This window comes from Athene cunicularia (genome assembly GCF_003259725.1).
Source record: "Athene cunicularia isolate RWA chromosome 13 unlocalized genomic scaffold, athCun1 chr13_part1, whole genome shotgun sequence".
Taxonomy (NCBI): domain Eukaryota; kingdom Metazoa; phylum Chordata; class Aves; order Strigiformes; family Strigidae; genus Athene; species Athene cunicularia.
Window position 1 is genome coordinate 9719559 of NW_020799117.1, and position 16836 is coordinate 9736394.

Sequence of the window (16836 nt, forward strand, 5' to 3'; positions counted from 1 at the left end):
ACCCCGAGCCCCGGCCGTGCGCTCCCGGAGAGCCCGGTCCCCTCGGTCACGTCTTTCCCAGGACGGTCCCAGCCCCCAAGGATCCCCTCCAGTCTCCCCCAGGAGGCCGCCTGTCCCCTCGGCCGCCTCCCGTCAGCAGAGGCCCGGTCCCCAGGCGTGTCCCCCCGGGGTTCTAGCCCCCTTGGCCGTGTCCCCCCAGGAAGATCCCAGCCACGGAGTGTCATGGTCCCCTCGGCTGCAGCTCGAGGAAGGTTCCAGGCCGCCGGGGCTCAGCCCCCGGTCGGGTACAGCCCCTCGGCAGAGCGGCCACCATCCCCCTCACCTGGGCCACCCCGCGGCCGGGGGGACGATGGGCCGGTGCGGCGGCAGCGGGGCACAGCCCCGGCTCTGGGGGGAACGGTCTGTCCTCCCCCCGGCACCGGGTGCCGTTGACCCCTGTTCTGATGCAGTTTTCAGATACCGGCAGCTCCGCAGGACCGGCTCCGGCCGGTCCTGCCTCCAGCCCTCGGCTCCACCGGCTCCTGGAGCACGCCAGGCCTGCTGGGTTTTGCCACCTCCCCAGGCTACATGCGGCCCCTCCTTGGGAAAGGCAGCAGGTCTGAGTCAGGGGAAAAAATGGGCTTAAATTGTCTGCAAAACGTGTTCCTGCTTTAAGATGCTGAGGGTTTGTGTTTTTTCTAAGCAAACAGGCGCTGACCCTTCCCAGGCATGTCGAGATCCTGAGAAGTGCCGTGTCCTGCCTGGCAGTGGTGGAGACAGAGCTGCCTTCCCCTGCCTGCCCCTGCTGCCCCTCGGACAGGCACGTCCTTGGAGCTCCGGGTGCTGCATCACCTGGCGTGTCCTGGGTGGGAATCCCCAAAGTCTTGGGGCTGCTGTAGCTCTGCCTGGGTGCCGTGGATGTGACAGTAGCTCTGTTCCCCGCCACTTCTGTCTCTGTAGCGGGTGAGGTCGTGCCGCAGGGTGGGATGCTGCGGGTCGGATCCTGCACTGCTCCTGCCAGTGCTGGGCAGGAGCCTCTGGGGACAGGAGCACTCATTGCGTTCCCCTTGCCCTCCCCAGGCACCCCATCAGGGCTGGCGTTTCCCCACCCCAGGAAGGCTCCCAGACCTGCTGTGGGTCAAGGCAAGAGGTGTTTGGAGCAGGGGATGCAGCCATTCGCCATAAGGAGCCCCAGAGGAAGCAGGGGGTTTGTCTCTGCCAGGAGCAGGGAAGAAGAGCCTGAATTGGGCTTGGGCTCAGCTGTGCTGCCAGAGCAGGCCAACACTAGAGCTTGGGGCTGCCTCCCCACAGGCTGTCCCATCCCCTTGGCCAGGCAGTGAGGTTTTTGCCCCTGGTTTCTCTTCCTGGGCTGGTGCCAATGAGCCCCTTTTCCCCCTTGGGCTAGAGTGACAGTGCCACCATAGCAGAGGTCTCTGGCAGGGGAGGACCAAGGCACTCAAGCGCCGCTGTTGCTGATAGCACTGACCCCTCTGTTCCCGCAGGAGATCATCGATCTGACCTTCGAGGACACGAGCACAGGCCCAGCGCCTTGTAGGAGCCTCACCATCATTGACCTGACGGAGGACACATGCAGCCCTCCCCACAGCCCCAGCTGTACTGACCAGCACCCCAAGCCCGTGCCTGCTGTTCCAGCAGCACACACATCCCATGTCCAGCTCTCATCCACCACAACACAAGAAACAGAGGCAGTGGTGAGGCCGAGCCCTCTAACACCCTGGCATGGTGCTCCCACAGAGCCCAGTGCCACCACGGACACAGCAGAAAGCACAGAGAACTGGAGCTGCTACTCGCCCCCCTCCAACTGCCACAGCTCCTCCTGCAGCCCAGAGCAGAACTGCAGCACTACCATTTCTAACAGTGACTTGGGCTCCCTGGCCAGCGCAGAGCTGGACTTAGAGCCGCTGGCCCTGTCCTTCTCCAGCCTGGACAGCAGCAGCAGCTCGAGAGATGGTGACCCAGAGGAAGAGACTCCCCACCTCTGCCAGCAAAAAGAGCTCCCCCCAAGGCTGAGCCCTGCCCCAGCCGTCCCCACAAGCCCAGAGAAGCCCCAAGAGCCTTTGCTGGTAACAGATGACTTACCGCCACACAAAGCGATCCAGCAAGTGACCCCAGACAGGACCAAGGTTGACAGCAAGGCCTGGCTGAACAAACTGCACTATTTCAGGAGGAGCGGGGTCCAGCACCTCTTTCTCCAAGGCATAGCATCCAGCAGGGAAACACAGCAGGTAAACAGGGTTCAGAGCAGCTGCTGCCAAGCCCAGCCAGAGCCTGCTCAGAGTAGCCCCTATGGTAGAGGATGGAGCAGGGGCAGCCCCTGCTCCGCTTTCCCTTTTTGGGGAAGCTTTGCCAGGCATTTGGGATCTCTGGTTATTGAAGTTCCCTTCATGGCAGGTTTCATGTCACAGCTGGGTCCCTCTGTGTCAGGGGAGCTGGCTTTCACCCATTGCTTTGCCTTGTATGCAGCAGGAACCTGAGCTCATCTCCAGAGGGAAGCTGAGCATGGTGCACACCACCATGGAGGAGAACTTCCTGGAGGGCACCTTGGATTTCCTGAGCGAGTTTGTCTCCCGCCAGCACTGTCCCCCCAAAGAAATTATCTCCCACCTGATCAGACAGATGCTGTTGAACTCCCACCAAGGGGAGATCCTGAAGGACACCTACATGTTGCTGATGAAGATCCAAATGTATGTGTTCCCTTTGCCACGGTGCCCTGGGGCTGGCTAGGTGTTCCCAGGGGCCTGCCCAGCATAAAGGTCCATGGTCCTCATCCACAGAACAGGGAGCAATTTCCCCTGTAGCCCAGGGTGATCCTCCTGGTATCAGCACAGGCACACCCTGGGCTGTCTGAGGGTGGGTCAGGGACAGCCTGTGACACCAGGGAGTCCTCTAGGACAGAGGAGTGTGTTTGCCTTGCTCCTGAAGCACAGATCTCATTCTTCACTGCAGTGACATGGCAGAAATGCCTTCCCTGGGCTGTAGCAGGGTCCATAGGCTCGAGGTGGCTGAATTGGTTTTCCTGCTGTCCTCGGGGTTCCTGCGGAGAGGCACAATGTTTTATGAGGCCACAAGCCCAGGAGTCCTGAGCCTCTCCATGGAGCACAGCCCCAGTGAGGTGCTTTCAGAAAATGAACATAGTCAGGGGAGGAGAAAGGGAGAGGGCAGAGATGGAGAGAAGGCAGGGCAGGCCCCCGAGCAAGTGGGGTGGGAAGGGCTGGGGAAGGGTGGGGGGCTGCCATGCTTCCAGGCAGACAGTCGGGCAGTTCAGTGCAAATGGACAGTGCTGTCCTTGCAGGCTCCATCCAGCCAACGCTGCCACAGTGGGATGGGACTGGATGCTGCTGAAATACATCATGGAGGAACAGGTACTTGGCACCACGTGTCTCACATTGGGCAGGGATCATCCAGGACACGGCCTGAGGGTAAGCATTGTCCCAAGGCCTCACATGGCTGTGCTCTGCTGCAAAATGGGCCAGTCCAACATGTAGTTTTATTGCAGCTACTGAGGGCAGCAAGTCCCAGTTGGATATCCCACATGCATTCACAATGCTCCCTATCCTGCTGCTTAGCTGGAGGCAGGTTGTGTCATCTGAAGAAGGCACAGCAACACAAAGCCTCTGTGGGTCACAGTGGTAGAACTGAGCCAGCCAGCCCTTCCTGGAGCTATTCATCAGTCATATCTGCTTATTCCCAAGACAGACAAATTCCCTGGTGCTCCTCAATCTGTGGCTCTGCCAGGCTCATACTATCTACATCTGCCCTCAGAACAAGCCCCCTGGCTGGCTCCTCTTCCTGCAGTATGTGGTGCAGACCCTGGAGGACGACTTCCAGCAGAACCTGAGGTTGCGCATGCTGCAGAAGTCAATTGCTAAGAAAGTGCTTTCATGTGACAAGTGCTTCAACAATGTCAAGTAAGGGATGCCGCCGCCTCCTCCCCCCTGTTCTCTAACCAGATGCTGAGAGGCAGGAGCTCAGGCAACATTTGTCAAGACTCTAGGTTAGACTTTCCAGGAAACAAGTTTGGGAGACAGAGGGAGCTGTAAGGCCCAGGTATAAAGAACAGGGGCAGTTTTACAAAAGCGAACCAGCAGAGATTATGCAAGTCATTTCCAGCTGCAACCTAGTGGGTTTTTCCCAGGAATGAGGTCAGATTTGTATTGCTTGAGACAGGACTGAGGAAGAGGCAGGTCTGTTGACAAGTGTATATATCAGCACAGCTGCTCCCTAACCTGTCCAAGTGGGTGGGATGTATTCTTCATCCTTGGGGTCTTTCCTTAAGCTCCAAGTGGATCTAGAGGTCAGAATGCAGCAAAACCAGGCCCATCCCCACTAAAGTTCCTGTTTCTGTCCCAGGGAGGTGGTCGAATGGTTGGTCATAGCAGTTACTGGAGTCGGGTTCTCCAAGCCCCAGAAGCAGCCACAAGAAACTACACCCTCTTCAGCAGAAGCAAGGGCCGAACACAGCTCATCTGCACCATGTCAGGCCAGCACTGACCAGGCAGAGGTGGCTCCACCAGCTTTCTTCACCCAGAAGTAAGCCCCAGAAGCCCCCAACTCCTCGCTGGCTCATCGTGGGGCCCAAGTCAGGGAGGAGCCAGAGTGGCTCCCTGTCAGGTCAGGAAGCCAGGCTGTACCTGTGACCGGTTTTGCTGGGTCTCCTTCGGGGTAGACATAGATTTGGTGAGCAAGAGACTTCCTCACCTGGTAGGAAACTGGCTCAGTAAGCTCCTCCTCTTGCATGTAGCATAAGGCTGGCTCTTGGCCCACAGCTCAGGCTGCCTAGTGTTGCTCCACCAATGCTCAGTAGAGCCACTGAGACCTCCTGAGGGCCTGTCTGGGGATTAGCTCTGCTTCCAAGAGCATCAAATTCAAAAGTCACCAAGACACATCAAATCTAGCCTACTGTTTCCTATGTCCCTCACTGCAGGGCACAAGGTGGAACAAGGTGCCATCCCTACTGCTTTACTTTGCAAGCTGAGGGGTAGTGTCTCTTAGTGTTGACTGTCTCTAACCCAGGGTGATGCTCCTGCTCCAGCGGATGTTGTCCATCGCAGTGGAAGTGGACAAATCTCCCAACTGCAGCTCCTGTAAGATCGCAGATGTGATATTCCCATTTATACTGAACATTCCTCTGAGGAGCCAAAGGTGAGAGAAACATACACAAGGCAGCATCTGCCTGTGCGAGCAATAATCTTATTCCCAATTTACATCCAAGTCTGGATGCATAAAATACCATAGGGTCATTTTTGACCCAGCCAGCAAACACATGGCTGTTGGACTGACAGATCCCATGGAGATAGAACAGCACCAGCTGAACACATCTCCCCAGCTCCTGTGTTGCTGAGAAAAGTTGATTCTCCCACTTGTTATAGTTGCAGTACCTTAAAACTGTAAAGAGGGTCTGAAAAGTAGCACTCTGCATCAGCATGGTCAAATACTGGCAAACACATCACTGATTCACAGGGACAACTGAGAAGCTCATCAGAAATATAATGCAGTTCTTGCAGCTCTGCCTTGACGTACTTTTGTTTGCTTCTCTAAGAAATGCAGCATCTGAAGCCAAAGCACAAGGATTCTAGTGTAGACATGAAACCACTAGACCCACAAACATTTCAAAACTGTGTTTGCCAGCACCAGCAGTCAGCCCTTTCAGACCCTTTTAGCAGAACTTTCTCTGATCACACACCAGGTCTAATCAAGCCAAACTAACTCTAACCAAGCTATTGCTCCTCCCAGCACAGATCTCCTAGATCCAGGGGGCTGCTGACCCCACTTCACACTTGCTTGGCTGTGCTCCCTGCAAGTCAGCAGGAATGGGTAACTTCTGCACAGGCTGCTGGGCAGGGTGAAGTGAAGCAGCTAAGCTTGCTTCACAGACCGTACCGACCTCGAGTTGCCACAGGTCAGACCTAAGGATGTAAATATGTCCATGGCCAAGCTGCCTAACTATGGTCTCTATCGCATCTGGTGGTTTTCCTTCCACTGTGCTGCTGGGCAGCCCCTGCAGCAGATCAGCACTGATGGGCCACCAGGAACATGCTAGAGCAGTTGTCCCAGGTCAGGCTGTGCTGTCTCCCTCAGAATAAATCCTTTTGTCTTCCAGGGAAGCTTTCTTAAACACCATGGAGAGCCAGCTCCTGCGCTGCAAACTGCTAGAGCTGCTGTTCCAGCATAGTTGCGAGGTGCCCACGACCTTGCCCTTGTCTCTAGCCAAGATCCTGTACTTCCTGAGCCACTCCTCTGTGCTGCTGCAATACCAGGTATCTGGTCCAACTTCTTCACCTTGTTTTCTCTTGGAAAATCTCTTCTAATAACCAGTTACTGTCTTCTGTCATAGGACGAAACAGCAACATGGCAAAAATGGGATGAGATGCTGCAATACTTGAGTTTGATGCTGACAAGTTACCAAAATGTAGTACTGGGTAAGCAGCTTGTTCTGACCTTAATAAACATGCTCTTATCAAGAGACTGCAGTAGAAGAGCTGAAGTACCCTTCCTCATCACTTTTGAACTCATGGCAACTGAGTCTTAGAAATATAATGTGCCTCTGTCTGTGCTAGTAACTGTTCCCAGCAGTCAGAGCAAAGAAGTCCTGTCGCATCAAGCAGAGCACCCAACTTGCTTTGCCAGGTTTAGCCCCTAAGAAATAGCCTACTTCCTAAAGGATCTATCCCAGCACTGAGAATTACACAAGGGTGTGTTTGTACCCACTGTCTAAGTTGCACACATAGTGGGTGGAAGAAGAGGGTGGTTTAGGAGGAAAAGCAGAAGGCAAAGGGATGATAAAGCCAGGATACACTCAGCACTAGGTAGATGGGGCAGGGAGCACCACCCACAGTAGCCATGGAAGGAGCAGCATTTCTGACCCCAGGAGAGTGGCACAGTCAGAAACCACTCCTGAAAACTTTCTAAAATCATTTTACCAGAAAGTTCTGAAGTCTTTTCCCAATTTCTGCTGCTTTAGCCCAGAGTTAAGGAGGAAGGGAGAGGAAACCACCATCTCATGTGCAGAGTCTTATTCTCCCTGAAGCCCTAGATGATTACTGTTGTTAAGCTCTTTGGAGACTCTCCTCTGCAGCTGGACAGCTGTCCAGTCTGTCACTAGCACAGGAGAAAAGGATGCTACAAGCCCTGCCCACTCCCCACTTCTTGGGCTCTCTCCACATGCAGACTGACTTCCAGAAGGGGACAGTTCCTTCTTTCACCAGGCTAGTCTCATGCAGAAGCATCAAGCATAACCATGAGAGGACCAGCACAGTTGCCAACCGCTCCTCACCACAGCTCAGCGCTGCCTGCAACACGCTGCGATCTGTCCCTGAACAGGTCAGGCAGCCCACTGTGTGTTGCCTTTCCACACCAGCATTTCCTCTTGCAGAGCACTTGCGGAGCTCACTCAACGACCGGATGGACTTGATCGTTCAGAAAGCCAAGCCCAAGCTGCAAGATGATGATGACATCAGCCATCTGGACATTCAGCTGAAGATAGAGGACTTCATCAGCCGCATGCAGCAGGCTCTGGGGCAACCTTTTCCCCTGCAGATCATGGAGAAGTTGTGCATGCTTCGGGAATTGTTCCTCATTATCACTTCTACCTGATGGAGACAACCACTGCAGCAGGAAGCACAAAGAGCTTGGTGGTTCTTTGGAAAAGTGTCTCATTTACATGGTGTTGGAATTTCTTTTTAAACTTGCTTCCTCCTACAGCTTCACAAGGCACTTTGTACACTTTTAAAAAATAAATTATTTTCATATTTGCTGAGTCTTCTATCTTGGTGCCAGCTCTGCCCCAAGTGCAGAGCACTGTCAGCTGTACCTGGGGATAGCATTAGACTAACACAGCCATAAACTGACAGTAGTTTGCACAGCAAGCAAAATGCCAAATCACTTTTTCAATATTTAGGAAAAGGTAATAATATTTGAGAAAACAAAAAAAGCAGGTGTCAGCTGCAGCTAGGGCACTCACAGTGCAGTGATCCCTGAGCAATGCTGCTCAGTCCTCAGGAGAGGAACATTTCTGTTCCCAATCAAATACATCTACATGACTGCCTGAGGTGATTAGCATGTCAAGAGGGAGGACTGGATAGCAGCATTAGCTGAAAAGGCTGCTGCGCCTCTTCTGGAATGCAGGAAAATGTCTGCACTGCAGGCAAGCATGCGTGATGAATATTCAATTCAAATACACTGCCATCAACTCAAATCATAGCTGAGGTCAGGCAGCAGTCAGACATTTCTACAGGTCTCTTCAGACAGTTCAGAAGAAACAAAGGTTTGCAGTGGGAGAAAGATTCCTGTAGCTGCCCCGCCACCCCTTTATCTGCCCCTGGGGTAGTTGAGCCTTGGCAGGGTCCTAATGAAGAAAGAGCCTCACAGCAACAGGCAGCACAGTCAGGGTCAGGAATGGAGTAGTCCTGATGTTAGTGCTCACCACACAGCAAGGCCTCATCCAGAAGACTGGCTTCAGTTTGCCCAGAACTGTGGAAGGGTCTGACCTGGGGCTCACAGGTTTGCTCCTTGTTCTTGAGGAAGCCTCTTCCCAACTGCCAGATGTAGAACAAACCACTGCCCCTCTAATCCAGGGCTAAACCATCCAGGGAAAAGTGAAGGTCTGGTTTTGTGAGTAGTAGCCAGAAGCATTCCCAATAGTAACCTCCCAATACTCTCTGCCCTAGAAAGCTGCTCTCCCTACATGGCATGCTCATTCACATATATTTTCCAGTTAGGTCCTTTTAAGTGGATTAGACTTCTATAATTAGATGAGAAAAGAAGCCACATTCCAGCAAGAGGTCCATAGTTATGGATGTTATTTTCTAATCTGTTGGTCACATCCCCAAGAATGATGCTGTAGTAAAATACAGAAAGTAGAGCAAGTATATCACACCAAGAGGCCACACTCTAATCCCAGTCTTTCCAAACTGAGCTATGAGATTAGTCTAACCTAGACATGCAGCAGCAGCCTGTACCAGAGTACCTGGGTGCTTCAGGATCTATTTCATCACTTTTAGTTCTGCTAACAGTCTAGGAGCAAGGAAACCCAGTGTCCAGTTCAGACATCCCCAGCCCTGGAGAACCATGTGCTCTATCAGCAGTACCTGGGCAGCTACAAAAGCTACAGCAGCACTCAGACCAGAATTTAGAAGGTGGCAAAGCAGAGGTGGCCACACCCCTGGGAGCTGGGCACCTCCAGGTAAATACCAGCCCAGCTCCCACACTTGGGCCCACTTCTACTGTACAGGTGCAAACAGCACACAAGCTGCAAGAGAAGCAGTCTCGGGAACATGAAGAATCACCATTTGAACAGCTTAAGAAAACAAAGATTTCATGTTTCGTCTGCAGAAGCTTCATCTGAGTCTGGCTAGTTTCCCTGTCAAAAGAGTTTTACAGAGCAAACATTCCACCCTAGCACAAGTGCTGCCAGAGCCTTATTAACTGCACAGCCCCATATTTCTTCCACAGATGCTTCGTCAGCACCAACACACACCAAGTACTTCCATTCACAGGATTTTATTTTCTTGTAACAAACAAAAAAATCATACACATTAGAGACATGAATACAGACAACAAATAAATTAGTATCAAATGAGTCACTGATTGCCAAGGTGCAAATGAGTGGTGACACTGCAAACTGCTTAGTTGGGTGGGAAACTTTCAACACAATACATCACTGGCAGTGTTGTCAAAGCTCGAGAGGAAGCAGAGCCACAAAACGTGCTTCTTCAGAGGGGACAGCAGCTAGCTGAGTGAGCCAACCCTGCCTCAGCCTCCAGGAGGAATGTTTGGTTTAAGGCAGCAGAAACCTCAGAGCTCAACGGTTACCAGTTAAGTAACCTCTGTATAAAGTCCTGGCAACGGAGAAGCTCCCAGTACCAGATGCAAGGCTGCTGCTGCCACCTGGCAGCTACAGAAAGCCTGCTGCTGGCTGAAGGAGCTCTGCAACAACCATGGGATCCAGAGAGGAAAGCTGTTTGCCACAGGACAAATGAATATTACAGAGCAATGCTGCCTATAACGCTTAAAGGATTAGATGGTAGCCAGGAGTTCCTTCCACTTCTCACAAAAGCAAATGTTAGCTGTTCCCAGTAACAGGTTCTGACTAGGCCAAAAATTACATATAGCTGTATCATAGCCAGGAGGGATGTTTAAGCTTGATCTGCCCTCAGTCCTCTCCCAGCCCTGAAAAATGCATTTATTTAATGCTGAGGAAACAAAAAACCCTATTTGAGAAGTGCTGCTGGCGTCTAATACACTTCTACAGAATTCATACAAAATGTTAGGGAAAAAAAAAAAAAAAAAAAAAAAGCAGCACCCAGAGTGCCAGAACATCTGTAAGTCTGTTGCCTAGGAAAGAACAGGACAGTGTTGTTTTGCAGAAAGGAGAGAGGATTACTTCATTCAAGCCACACCAGCTCTGGTCATTTCCACATTTTTGGAGAAACATGAAGAGCTGGAAGAGAAGCAATTCTTGCTTGTTACTGCCAAGCCCTATTAGATTCTACTCCCTGCCTTTCTAGAAAGTGCCTCAATGGTCACTGGTCCATTTTTCCTTTAAAAAAATTCCAAGAACTAAGTGTTAAACAATAAGGTCACACTGGATAGTAAGGGAGCAACACATTTAAAACTGACCCACCACATTCCCAGAGCAGCTTCCTTCTGGCAGTTAATGTTGCAGTTTTCAGTGCTTGCTTGTTTTCATGATTTTCTTTTGGCATTCTCCATCTACCAGACAGAACCACAGTCCTCCTGCAGGTACTGCAGCACTGAGCAGGACAACAATCGGACTACAGGTAGACAAGCCAGCCTGCTTGTACACCACACGCAGTCCTGTCCCACGGAACGATTCAAGGTTTGACTGTGGTGAAGAGTACTGGGAAGCACATCTAGTGCAGCCTAGAAGACCCAACTGGTGCAATACAGCAGACAGGATGGTTTACATTGGTTTAGTACTAGTGCAGGATTTTTTCCCAGGCTGGCTCTAGGAGGACAGTCATAACTTTTTCTGAGATGTAGAGCTGAAGGGAGACTTTCCTATTTTACTGCAGCACAATGGGACAGGGAAGCAGAGCCTAAAGACACCCTGTAGCCCACTAAAGACACCAGAAGCATTCTTCCTAGAACCCAGTAGGAGTGAGCACATTCAGATCCCGAGGCTTGATATTATGGGAACGTGGAGATTGTTTCCTCCCTTCTGCAATTGGAATGTCCATTTTGGGGGGCTTGAAGGTGACTGGATCCTCTGGCATCCTAGTAGCCTGAGCACGCATCAGCTCCATCGGGGATGGCTTCTGGGCACCTTTATAGGATTGGATGGTAAATCCTCCTGATGAAGATAAAAATCACAGCATGTAAGAGCTAGGAAAACTAGCCAAGTCCTCCTTCCACTGCTGCCAGGAGTGAGCAGTATCACTGATGCCCAACACTGCAGAAAACCCATGCAAGACCCAGCAGATTCATGATATCTAAAGCCTATTCCACATCAGTTGCTGGCACCTCCAGTTCTTGTTCCACCAGAGAGCAGAGAAAGAGTAAAAAGCTGTCACCTCCACACCCTGCCCTTCCACTGCAGCTCAGTGCAAGTTATTCCTAGTTTCAGATCCTTGGCACAGGTTTTATCTAACTGCTTTATATTTAGGCAAAGAAATTATATGACTAGCACACATTCACAGGGTGATCCTAGAAAGTAACAAGGCAAGCAGGATAAAGCTCCAGAAATAGCTAGAAAGTTTGTTGCATGACAGTTCTCCCTTAGCTCTTCTTGCACAGCAGATTTTAGAGGACGTACCTGGATCAGTGGTGGATTTCTGGATGGCTTTGGGTCCAAAAAAGCTCCATCTTTCTGATGGCAATTTGTCTCCACCAGCTTCCATGGCAAAGTCTGGGCCAGTGAGAGAACTAGAGGATCCCTGACTAAACCAACCCCTAGGGAAAAAAAAAAAAAATCAGAGATGTATAAAACACGAGAATACATACTTCAAGTGGCCCCACTGTGTCAGGAACTTTACATGTAATCATCAGGGGCAATTTAAACTATCTTAATAGGCTCATTACCACCCAGGATGAAGATATGTATGTTTAAGTTCCACAGGCTTTCAACATTTGAACCTATCCGATACAGATGCACAGCAAGCTCTGAATTTCACCCCACTGACAGTCCCTCACTGGGTAAGAAGGTTATTTGTAGCAGTTCCCACCTCAGCAACCTGTAGGAAACCAAAGGAGGCAGTGGTCTGCCAGAACAGAGTACCTGTTTTTATGCTTAGGAGAAGAATGGGGAGTGCTGCTTGGAGTGGACTGAGCAGAAGAAGTCTGTTTGTCATCTTTCGTCATCTCTCCACTCTGCATTTTTAGCTTCTGTTAGGAGAGGCAAGAGAAACACAGAAGCAACAGAGCTTAAATACAAGACATAAGGAATAAACATCCCACTTTATTGTCAAAACTGGACAATTGTTTATATCACAGGCGGTAAAGGGTTTAAATGTCACTTCACCTAAAGTTAAACCCAGTATTACAATACTTGCATACACCCCTTAAGCTTCTTTCCACATCAGATATGAGCATTTTGGAAGTCTGCTATGCTCAAGGCACATCCTCCAGGCTAGAGAAAGCAAACACCTACAGCTTACTCTGCAATTCAGCATCACTACCCACCAGTAATGCTTAATACCAGCATTCATAGTGAGGTTGCAGATGTAGCAGAGAGCTTCCACAGCAGTTCAGCTACCTGGTAACGAGCCCAAGTGTCACAGCAGCCATTTGTCTGCAGCACTTTTCAGAGCAAGAAAGCTTACAGTCCCAGAAGTTGTCTAATGAAGGCGAGACCAGACCTCATACAGAAGGTACAAGGAGTGCTAGACCCTGAGAAGTAATTCACATACAGCAGGATGAAAACACTGCTCTAGAACACCACGATGAACCACATTTGAAAAGTATGCCTGGTCATAAAATAAACAGGAACTGGGTGTACGTGAACCAGGTTATTACAAGTCAGACAGTACAAACTGAACTTTGAAGAAGTCAATTGAAGGGCAGTTATAGTTCAAACACTGACACAGGCACCTTCTCAGAATGTTTCCTGTGGCTATCCAAGCCACACTAATGCAATTCACCAACATTGTTACTGAAACTTTGACCTTTGTGGGAGTACACTTGGAGAGTTCACTATTAAACTCCAACTGCAAGATTACTGTGGGCAACTGAGCTCATCAGAAGCATGTTGATTTCAAGACTTTTGTCTTTATTTCCAGTAAGAGGCAAGCCCAATTTCATCTGCTAACTTCCACATCAGAAATGCACAGTCTACACAGTCTCTTGAGACAATTACACAGTCACAGGGCACAAAAGGTATAGCAAGAAACTAGATTCAGTGTAGGGATATCCCCACTTGGAAAGACACTGACAGTCTGACATGACTGTGGAATGAGATAGATTTCAGAAAAAAGTTTGTTTCAAAACTATAAAGGCTAGTGTTAACTTCTATTTTAAAGTATGTAACCTTTTTTACACAATGAGCTAAAAGCCTTCAGAGGAAGCAGTTTAAGCAGAGTTCCTAGTGATATGCACCAAGTTACATCACTAGATAGGTGTTAAGCTAGCACAACAGAGAAATTCAATGCAAAACAAGCCTTACGTGGACTGCCTCAGCCACCCAGTGATACTTGGTCTCCTCAGTAGTGAGGCCTTTGTGGGGAGTGTAGCCAGCGTCTCTCAGCCCTGCCTGCTGCTCAAAGCGCTGAATGCTCTCCTGAGTCTGCTCTGGAACGGACAAGAGCACATATTCACACAGAAATGCCACCACAAGCAGTTCTAGCAAACAAAGGCAATTTAAGCAGCTGAATATAAGACCCTTTTTTTATCATTCATACCTACGTGTCGTGATGAGTTGACAGAGGCAGCAAGATGAAGCTAAGGAGAACTGAAAACTATCTGAATTGAAAACTATCCTGAGTCATAGGGCTGAGTCAGATCAACAGTGATTTGTCCCAAATCACCAGATTTATTACAAATGCAACACCTGTAATTAAACCCATCTCACCCAAGAAGCTGCATCACTCCTGATTATAACTTTCTAAATCCAGGAGACCCCAATAAACTGGACATTAAGTGATCCTCTAGATTCAAGGCAGGGTTTTTTGGCCAACAGCAAAATCAAGTCTTTCACCACCCCCACTATGTAATCTGACAGTCACAGCCTTGCAGAAGAGGTGGTAGACACTCCCAGTGATTCTAGATGAGGTAAAAGAAGCTATTTCAGCCAAACAGAGAATCTATAGAGCATCTAATACACTGATACCAACTTCCATTCTGAAAAATATAAGCACTTTCCCCCACTACACTAAGAAAAAATTCAAAAGGAATTAAGAGCGCAGAAAGATTACTGGAAAAGCCTTTAAAACAGATAACACTTCCCATATTAATGTTATTTGCAGGGATAATGCACTGTATATATAAGAAACCTAAGGACCTTTGTTAATTTCTAATCTGTGACTGAATGTTCTTCCTGAGAGGGGCTGCTGACTTCTGATAACACAAGAAGATTTTTAGGCTATCATAGTCTTAACTAGATTAGTATTTTATCATTAGACTAAAACAGGAGCTGCTGTCCAGAAGTCTATACTCCTGGATGTTATTTTCTGATATGTTGGTTATTTGAGTTATTTTTGAGCCAAGACTGAAATAAGTGCAAATGTATAGCTATTCCAAAATGCTGGTCTGAAAAATCCAGAAGCCTTTACAAGCACAGCTTGGAGGAAAAGATGAAGCTCATATCCCAGCTACTAAGAGGCAGCAGGGACAGATTAACACATGAATAATTCCTCATTGCAAATGGGCATGTCTTCTCTGCACACATAACTGACCCAATTTGATTTTAAGGGATCATGCTTTAGGAGGTTTGTTTTTTTTAAAGTGTTACTGTTGAGACAGCTGCTGCTGCTGCTGCTATTAACTAACATAAATGCCAGCCAGTGCTCCATTAGCACAGTATGCCAGGTCTCCACACCACTTTGGTTAATTTTAGAGCTCTACCTGTCATTCAGAAATAGAAAGTTAATAAGCAAACAGAGCAGCAGCAGCCACCGCCTCTGCACTACAGCAACAAGGTGGCACAGACTGCCGTGTCCTATCAGCAGATAATGTGCCCTGCACGCCTCCCCGTCACCCCCCTCCAGCACCTGGAAACAGAGGCAGTAATTGCGGCCTATTCCCTAGTTCCTTGCTTCCTTCTAGAAGCATCCTCCAAAGAAACTCATACAGCTCAAGAGCAGAGTCTAAACCCCCAGATTCTCCAGTAACCCTGGTAGTTACCTTGAGGCGTTACCAAGCTACAGAGCACACTTATGCCCATACCTCCTTAGTCACCACATCAGAGGTGAGCATTCTTACTTGTAATTAGAGAGTTCATGATGATGTGAGTGGCCTTGGCCTTCACCACAGGTATCTTGTTCACACTTTCAGTGGACGATGAAGGAGTTATGACAGGAGCATTCATATTGGCATCCCCTTCCTCAAGCTGTAGGGAAGAAGCAGGGGACAGTTTAAGATGAGAAAGTAGCTCAGCACCTTGCCAGGACACATCTTTAACTACTCAAATGAGACAAGGCCAAGCTGCTCTAGCAGCTATCCTACATCCCATGAGAGAAACCTGCACACTTTTCTCACTACAGCACAGGAACATTTAGAGCTTGAACTTTGTAATTCTTAGCCATGGACAAGCAACTTGCATCAAACATTTGAAAATCTACCAAGCTCAGAACCAGCAAGTTGTTAGCCTAAGTATAAAAAGGTCAACAGGACAGAAACCAGAACATATCTACTTCCATTCTCATAACTGCAAATCAGACTTCAAGATCAACTGGGCAAGAGCACCCTTCCATAGACAGCTCAAACACAAGCTCTTTACAGAACAGCAGTCTCACAGATAACAGGCTGGTGTTTAGATCTTGTTTTCCCCCTCATTTCTTGTATCAGTTTCCTGCTCAGTGTATCTAGTGGTCACAGCTCTACCACTGATTATGAGACCCTAGCAACAAAGAACCAGACAATGAATGCTAGAAAACAAGAAATCCTGTGAAACAGACTTCCTCCACCTAACACAGGAGTTACTGTTTCCTGACATGACAGTTTGCTTTTTGCACCAAGACACAAGTTTAGGTTTTCTTCCACAAGAAAGATTTTTTAAAACAAAATAAGGCAAAAAGTAAAGGTTAAACTTAAAAGCATGCAGTTATCTACTTCTATTCATCATTTAACTTCACTTCAAACTTTAGAAAACAGCCTCTAAATTTAAGAGTTGATCCTTCACTCAAAAGCATCCCCATAGTAATTTCATAAAGTTTAGGCCAGGCAAAACTTTCACTCAATGAGACTGCTCACAGCGTCATCCCACCAAAGTTTGAACACTTCCAGGAAGGGTACATTTACAACCTCTCTGGGCAACGTTTTTCAGTGCCTCACCACCCTCACCATAAAGAGTTTACATCCAACCTAAATCTACTCTTTTGCTCTGGTTTAATTACACCTGGTTACAGCTTGAAGACTCTACCCATAAGGAATCTCACATAACACACCTATCTCAGCCATACCTCAGTGTTCTCACAACTGGGCCTGGCGGCGAAGCCGGTCTCTTGTCCCCAGCACCCCCCTAGGGCCCACCAGGTCTCTGCTGCGGAGCCCGGGGGTGGGCAGCTCACCCGGTGCGGTTCACCGGCCAGGCAGGAGGGCTGCCGGGGACATAGAGGCCGGTCCCGGGCCAGGGCCACCGCGGCAACCGGCCGGCCCGTACCTTCGAGAGCTCCTGGTACTTTCGCTCGGGGATGACCGGCTGCTTCCAGAGGACGTTGGCGCACA

General features: G+C 49.3%; 2 protein-coding genes across 2 annotated transcripts; one reads left to right on the plus strand and one right to left on the minus strand.

Moving 5' to 3' along the window:
* Positions 1 to 1477: 1477 nt before the first annotated feature.
* SIMC1 (SUMO interacting motifs containing 1) lies at positions 1478 to 7745 on the plus strand. Its single transcript, XM_026857967.1, has 9 exons — positions 1478 to 2225; positions 2464 to 2684; positions 3293 to 3362; positions 3697 to 3908; positions 4351 to 4530; positions 5014 to 5142; positions 6101 to 6257; positions 6335 to 6419; positions 7373 to 7745. Exons 2-9 carry the CDS (start codon positions 2500 to 2502, stop codon positions 7591 to 7593), a joined length of 1239 nt encoding a protein of 412 aa, XP_026713768.1. The 5' UTR covers positions 1478 to 2225; positions 2464 to 2499; the 3' UTR covers positions 7594 to 7745.
* Positions 7746 to 9483: 1738 nt separating this feature from the next.
* Positions 9484 to 16830, minus strand: KIAA1191 (KIAA1191 ortholog). Its single transcript, XM_026857969.1, has 6 exons — positions 16772 to 16830; positions 15373 to 15499; positions 13619 to 13743; positions 12236 to 12342; positions 11774 to 11910; positions 9484 to 11311 (listed from the first exon to the last, which is right to left on the minus strand). Exons 2-6 carry the CDS (start codon positions 15476 to 15478, stop codon positions 11103 to 11105), a joined length of 684 nt encoding a protein of 227 aa, XP_026713770.1. The 5' UTR covers positions 15479 to 15499; positions 16772 to 16830; the 3' UTR covers positions 9484 to 11102.
* Positions 16831 to 16836: the final 6 nt, after the last annotated feature.

What these genes read in the sequence shown, in the direction of transcription:
- SIMC1 (XM_026857967.1), top strand. Translation starts at nt 2,500, where the DNA reads ATGGTGCACACCACCATGGAGGAGAACTTCCTGGAGGGCACCTTGGAT. An exon ending in AATACATCATGGAGGAACAG is followed by an intron (nt 3,363 to 3,696) that starts GTACTTGGCACC and finishes TTCCCAAGACAG; the next exon opens with ACAAATTCCCTGGTGCTCCT. An exon ending in CCAGCTTTCTTCACCCAGAA is followed by an intron (nt 4,531 to 5,013) that starts GTAAGCCCCAGA and finishes TCTCTAACCCAG; the next exon opens with GGTGATGCTCCTGCTCCAGC.
- KIAA1191 (XM_026857969.1), bottom strand. Translation starts at nt 15,478, where the DNA reads ATGAATGCTCCTGTCATAACTCCTTCATCGTCCACTGAAAGTGTGAAC. An exon ending in TCTCCTAAGCATAAAAACAG is followed by an intron (nt 11,911 to 12,235) that starts GTACTCTGTTCT and finishes TTTTTTCCCTAG; the next exon opens with GGGTTGGTTTAGTCAGGGAT. An exon ending in GAAATCCACCACTGATCCAG is followed by an intron (nt 11,312 to 11,773) that starts GTACGTCCTCTA and finishes TATCTTCATCAG; the next exon opens with GAGGATTTACCATCCAATCC.